The sequence below is a fragment of the Amphimedon queenslandica genome, unplaced genomic scaffold (assembly GCF_000090795.2).
Source record: "Amphimedon queenslandica unplaced genomic scaffold, v1.1 AMPQUscaffold_13522, whole genome shotgun sequence".
Classification (NCBI taxonomy): Eukaryota; Metazoa; Porifera; class Demospongiae; order Haplosclerida; family Niphatidae; genus Amphimedon; species Amphimedon queenslandica.
Window position 1 is genome coordinate 1,773,855 of NW_003546242.1, and position 7,135 is coordinate 1,780,989.

Here is a 7,135-nt window from a genome sequence, read left to right on the forward strand (position 1 = left end):
TCAGTGGAACATACTTCAATCTCTGTCAGCCCTTTGACGCAATAAATAAATAATTAACAAGAATTATTACTTGTTGCTTAATGGTACATGTCATTCTTTCCTTTTTGTGTATTTGAAGCTTCTCTTGTACTTTATTTAGTGACTTCAATAAATCATAAATTGACTCATTGTACACTGCAACCATTGACACCTAACAATCAACAAAATATCAAAAATGAATCACTTCCTCCACAGCATAAGGACATCAATATGTATCAGAAAATGTAATAAAAATTTGGGGTATTAAAGGCCATTACTGGGAAAAAAGCATCGACTATAGTAAAGAGATTGTTGCAGGATTTTGGCGTTTTTTAAATGACTGCAACTTAAAAAATTGAAGTTGGAATAAGCTCAAACTTGCTACAAAGCATACATGTAAGTACATCAATAATGCATTTTAAAATATAATAAAAATTTGGAATGATTTTGGAAATAAACATGGACTATAGTACAGGGAATTTTAAAAGAATTTTGCAGTTTTAAAAAATTAATGGCCATAACATGAAAAGCTGAGTTTCGAATCACCACAAACTTGCTACATAGCATACACATGTAAGTACATCAATATTTATTATAAAAAAATTTGGAGTAATTTTGGAGACAAATGTTAAATAAAAACTATGGATTATATAGTACAGTGAAAAGGGAACAAAGCCCTCAAAAAATTTATTGCAAATAAAGAATAGAAACAAAACATGTAGGTGAAGGGAAAACATAGCAAAGTAAATAAAGTTAGAGACACAACAGGGATGTTTTAAAATGGCCAAATGACTTTAAAAATTGAAATCAGAATCAGCTCAAACAGGCTTGCTACACAGCATAAGGACATCAAAATATGTATTAATTTAAGGCCTTTTCACATTGGCACAGTTTTTACGCATTGATTATGCATCATATTGTGTTCTTGTTGCCATTGATTTACATTGATCACACTGTATCATTTCACAACAATTCACCTCTGGAGGGAAGTGAGAGTGACGGCACATTAATTTGAAACCACTCTAGTGTGTACGCATATTATCTATGGTGTGAACGCGATTAATGCGCATTACTTTGGCGAGTGTGAAAAGGCCTTAGAACATTCTTCTTGATTTTGACTTACTTTCATTTCAAAGTCAGTTTTATACCTTTCCTTTTAGTGATTGTAGGCAAACTTCAGGGTTATCTCTACGCGAGACTAGATTATCTCTTGGTCATGCAACTGCTCTCGACAAGACAAATAACAGACGGAGGAGAGGTAAGAGCAGAAACTCTTGCACTGTCATATTCCCCTTGGCTGGCCGGTTGCTTGCAAGTCGACAGGCGTGGCCTGGGACCGACCACTTCTTAAGTGGTTTCCATCATGTCTTCCTTAATGAGCTTTGCTTTACTGGTAAGCTAATCTTTATTATTATTATTACTGTATATGTGCATTTATGTTGATTGTGTATTTATTATAATATTTCTTTTAGTTTCTTTGTATTTTTGTCTCGTTCAAATGCTCTGCAAGTAATGTGGTAAGTATTATTAAATTAATAATAATTATATATTATCTATTTATTATCATTAACTTATGTATAATTATTAGGTTAAAAGAGAAACTGATCGAATGGCAATGGCTACTTGCACAAATGCTTCAGCAGTATGTTGTAGTTATTATTATTACCGCAATTCTTCTAAAATTTCATGCCTCTAATTTCGAAAATAAATTTTTAAGCACTTTTATTTCAAAATTAATTCTAATTATTCGTTTTGTAAATTGTGATGAAAGTTCTTCTGATTTTGTCATTTCCCTCCAATTTTGACACTACAGCATTATAACGCATCATAAACATGGACCTGTTCTGGAAGAGGCCAAAGAGCAGGTCTAACACACAGTGATGTCTTGAGCAGCACTCCGCCGGACAGGTAATTGCCTTAGTTGTATCCGGTTGATAGTGATCAAGATTCATATTGTGAAGATTATTAGTCAAGCTGCAACAAGAAGCATAGACACTTATTATCTTGCTAGCTTAGTGCCTCCTACGGAGTATTTCATCATAATTAATTATTAGTTGGCCATAAAGGCTTAGTTTACTCTAATTATTTGTTTTCCAAATTTATTTATCAAAAGTGACTGTGGCGAATTTTTAGAAGAATTACGATATTATCATTTTTATTATTGTTATTATTATTATTATTATTATTATTTCCAGTGTTCTGTGACCTGTGGTGGTGGTTGTATGATCCAGTATTGTCGGTGTGAGGATCAGGCTGGTGCTGCTTTACAACTCTGTGGCAGTCAGCCTTGCTGCAATATTGGTGATTTTCGAAATGGAAGTAATCCACTTTCCTGTATACAATGTAACATGCAAGCATGTCCTGGTAAGTATCTGTTGCTAGGGCTAGGCAAATTGTGCTAGCATAATTTGGGGCATATTTGGGGCAAATTATTATGCTGGCATAATGGAAGCATAATGGGTCTAAGATTTCTGGCTGACCACATGATTTCAAGTACTAGTAAAACAACCCAACTGCTTAATACTTACCTCCTCAAGCCATGCAAGTGTGGCAAGTTCAATGGTTTAGGTTGTGCTATTTTGCAGTGACTCAAAATCACGAAACATTTTAAGATTCTGGCATTATTATAATATTGCAATTATAACAGACACATGTACATGTAACTTGATAGTCGATATTCAGTAAAGCTTAAACTATGAGCATAATAATGTGGATAATTGGAGTCATTTTAAAGCATAATAAGCAAAAATTGAAACATAATTTGCCTACTGGTACCCCTATCTGTTGCTGTTGACATTATTAATTGCTCTTATTAGTGTTGTTTTATTAGGTGGACCTGCTTCTGTTAATGAGTTCATTCCTCATACAGGGACATTCACTCTTGTTGATAGTGTCACTGGAATGATAGCTGTCACTACTACCAGGGATGCTGCTATGATTAGTATCACTATTCAAGTACCTGACCCAACTGGATATTCTACAACCTTTAATACTACGCGAACAACTACTCAAATGGGTACTCAGACATCCTTTAGTGCTTCACAGGGTTTCTCTGCTCCTACTTATGAAATTTCTAATGGGATGATAAAGATCAATGGTCAGTCATTGATAGCAACTGGTTCTTTCTTAGCTGTTAGAACAATACCTTCCACTGGTAGCTTCAGTTACACGGGATCAGCAGGTTTCTATAAGTTAGGAACCGGGTCTGGTGTTGCCACTTTTAGCGGATACATGCCCTATTACTATATATCACCATTTGGTCACCTTTATGAGTATTCTGGTCCAAAAGCAGTTCAAGTCAAAGCAACAGGTAAGGTGTTTGTTAGATTGAACCAAGTACGGAATGAACGGCTAATCATAACATCAGAGAATTCATACATTACTGGAGAGTTAAGTAAACAGTCTGGTGCTGCAATGACCATAGAGCCAGTTGGAGCTGGAGCAGCTATAGGTTTCAACTTTAGGGGAACTGGTACTAATGCTTTTACAATAACATCATCAACTAATGTCAGGACGGCTGTATCCCCAACCAGTTATACTGGTAGCACACTTATGGTTGGTAGCATGACTTTTAATAACATTGACAATGTCCTCTTAGCTGGGGAAGGCTTTGAACAGTACAGATCTGCCAGCAATGAAGCAACTGCTTTTGTATCCTACGACTCCTTCTTCATCAATGCTCATAATGCTGTCTTCTCAACAAGCTCAAAGGTAACTGCTATGATTCAAGAGGGTCAAATGTTTCTAGCTGGAGGTGGAACATCTCAAGCTGCTTATACAGTCGAAGGTAATAGAGTGAAGTATGGTGGTGTCACTGTATTCACCATTAACTCTGGTTTTACAGAGTCTGATATTGCTGGACCTGTACTGTTATCATATAATGGTCAGGCCTTGTCAGGCAGTGCAAATAATACTGGTATTGAATCTTTTGCTTATAATGTTGGAAATACTAATGGTATAGCATTTAATGGAGATGCAACAGTGTCTTCTGGTCCTGATATTAATGTCCGACTATACGTATCTGGGTCTGAGGCCTTTGCTACCAGTTCACAATCATTAAATGACAACATTACAGCAGCAACAATGCCTAGAACCATAACTGGATTAAGAGCTATGTACACCACAGTCCTTGAATCAGGTAATACTGGAATACTTCAATTGAATGGGCAGAATGTAGTTGAATTCACTGGATCAGCAATGAGCGTGACACTGAATGATGGAGATGCTGTTAGCTACAGTGGGGGAACTATTAGTTTTACTCCTTGTAATTCACGTGGCCCATTCACTGGTATATCCATGTTTACTTATGCTCCTAATGGTCAGAATATAGTACAGTATAATCCTATAGCTTCTAAAACCTTTAATGTTGACTCAAGTTACCAAATAGTCGTTGATAGTAATGGTAACACACTCCTAACTAATGATGGTATGGTCAAAGGATTACTATCCAACCCACAATTTGGAGTGACTTTTAGCAACAGGGACGCCCAAGGTAACTTTTTCCTAATGATAAGATGCAGCAGTATTGAGAGGATGGGTAGGAACACAGCACGTCATGAGGTACCCACTGGGGGCACTGTAAGATTATTGGGAACCTCCTTTGGTGGCATCATGAATGGCAACGCCATATTCCTTGGAGTGACAGCAAGCCTTGTACAAACTTATTACTCCAATGAAACTATCCCAACCACTGTATCAGGGACACCACCTTATAATCAAACTGCCATGACTATATTTTACGTCTACATAACTGGAGATCCTGGAGCTACTGCTACAGTTTTCATTACTGATAGAGCTACACTTGATGCTGCTATTAATAGTGAGTTATTAAGACCAGTGGCAACATCTACTCCTGATCCTGCTATACCTGGACCAGGAACCACTGCACCACCACCTGTGACCACTAGCGGTATAACGGTAGTCATTAGAAATGATGAAATGGGTAATCCTATAGTACGGGCCATGAACCGTAACACTGGTAGTGATACTAATATAATATCATTGACTGGTGGTTCACAGCTTAACATTAGCACTGGTCAAACTATTGAATATAAACATCCTAACCTATCTATAGTTAAACCAGGTGGAATTAGACAGAGATTGAGTGGCAATATTTTTGAGTGTATTTACTTTCGTGATGGAGATTTACAATCTTTTTTTCAAAATGCTACAACAACTGCAAGTAGAGATGGCCTACTGGTGGCTAGTGAAATATCAGGAACTGCTTTCTTCACTGATGACTCTGAAACCATTGACACAATTAGATCTGCTAATCCTCCTACTACTTTTAGTGGTGGAGTCATTATAATTGATGGTAACCCGGTCCTTACAATAGGAGGATCAGTGACTAATCCTATTACTGAGAACACCACTCTATCAGTCAGTTCAGTACAAAGTGTTAGGTTTAGTAACTCAAGGTATTCCGTTATCAATCAGGATGGATCTACTGCTTTCAGATCAAAGAATCAAATGTTTAACACATTGATTCAGTATCAATCTAACTCAGATCAAGTTAATGTTTTATCTCTAACAAGTACAGAAGTAGCTTTTCAAGGACCACAGACAATATCTGTCAGTTCAGACAGAATCATTGTTAGCAATCGTCCTGAGATTAATAATGCTATTGATGCAGTTATATCACCTCCATCACAAACAGTAGGGACTAGAGTGGACAGTAACAATAACACAATTTTGGTTATTGGTGGGCGGGATATACTACCAATGAATAATGCATTGGTACGTCGTGTTCAAAGTTATGAGTTTATTAGTTACAACAACTCTTTGATCAATGTCACTAATGCTATTACTGATAAAATGAGTGGATCTATGATACCAGCAAATGTGTTCACCACATATACTCCAAATGATGATGAGCCAATTTCATTTAATGAATCTGCTTCTTCGATGCCATTTGGATTCGGCTACTTGTACTACACTCCCATTAATGATTCCTTCTTTGTCAGTAGGCCTGATGTTGCGTCCACTATATTCTCAATATTTAATGTTACTAGTACTTTACCTCCTCCACCTGCTACGATGACTCCAATACCTGAGGAACCTATATCCCCAGGTAATCCTGACACAGCTTTTGTTCTTAATTCTGATGGATCATCCTGGGTCCCTTATGCTTACACGCCAGTGAGTTACTAATTATTAGTAACCATTAATAATTAATAAATAGTAACTAGTAATGTATAAATTAATTAATTTATTATTGTAATTCTTTCAGTGTTCTCGTACTTGTGGTGGTGGTATTAGGGTGAGACAGTTAAAGTGTCAAACACCAGCTGGTGATCATGTAAGAACATGTACTCAACCTACGGAGCCTACCTCCACTGACATACCTCCATCAATCAAAGTGTGCAGCCTACAGGATTGCAACAGTGAGTCATAATATTGAGAAAAATTTTGGTGAATTATTTGCTAAATTTTTGGTGACTGGCAAATCAAATTTTATACCATTGAGCATGTACATATGTGTATATGTAATGAATAGTTCAAAATGAATTTTGGCAAATCTATATAAAAGCTCCAAATTCCCACTCCAAAATTACCAACTACGTGTACAATGCACAATGTTCTTATTGCTAAACCTTAATTGTCTCTTATTTTACAGATCCTAATACAATCCTTAACGTCCCAGCCCCTGATGTGAGTGAAGTCAATATGACTATTACTGGTGTACCAGGCAGTGCCATATATGGGCGTGGTATATATTACATAACCTCTAGTGCTTCTGATGACACCTACATGATAACATTTAACAGCCACTGTATGAAGACAGGATCCACGTATAAAATTGTACAGGAGAGGGTAAATGGAGCTTTAGTGACCAACAATAACATTAATCTTGAGACCAATTTTGTTGATAGGATACTCAACTCCACTATTACTGACTTTACTGTCAACTATAATTACAATGGAATGATGTTCCCCGTGACAGTTATTAGGAGTGATGGGTTCCATGACGATGAAGTGGTTACCACAAGTGGATCTGTCTCTTATAACAATGGGGTACTAATATTTGATATGAGGAACCTCTACGGTTTTACCATGGTTACTAAACTGGATAGATTACAGAGTATAATGTTTGTTAATTCATTCCCGCAGGACGAGC

At 36.7% G+C, this 7,135-nt stretch overlaps 1 protein-coding gene across 1 annotated transcript in view; it reads left to right on the plus strand.

Annotated features, from left to right (window-relative positions):
- Positions 1 to 910: 910 nt before the first annotated feature.
- The window catches only part of LOC109580224 (uncharacterized), an 8,020-nt gene continuing 1,795 nt past the window's right edge, over positions 911 to 7,135 (plus strand). Inside the window, exons 1-7 of the mRNA XM_019993187.1 lie at positions 911 to 1,411; positions 1,491 to 1,535; positions 1,607 to 1,660; positions 2,214 to 2,382; positions 2,849 to 6,156; positions 6,248 to 6,401; positions 6,635 to 7,133. Coding sequence (XP_019848746.1) covers positions 1,382 to 1,411; positions 1,491 to 1,535; positions 1,607 to 1,660; positions 2,214 to 2,382; positions 2,849 to 6,156; positions 6,248 to 6,401; positions 6,635 to 7,133 — 4,259 coding nt within the window. The 5' untranslated portion in view covers positions 911 to 1,381. The remainder of the gene's footprint in view (positions 1,412 to 1,490; positions 1,536 to 1,606; positions 1,661 to 2,213; positions 2,383 to 2,848; positions 6,157 to 6,247; positions 6,402 to 6,634; positions 7,134 to 7,135) is intronic.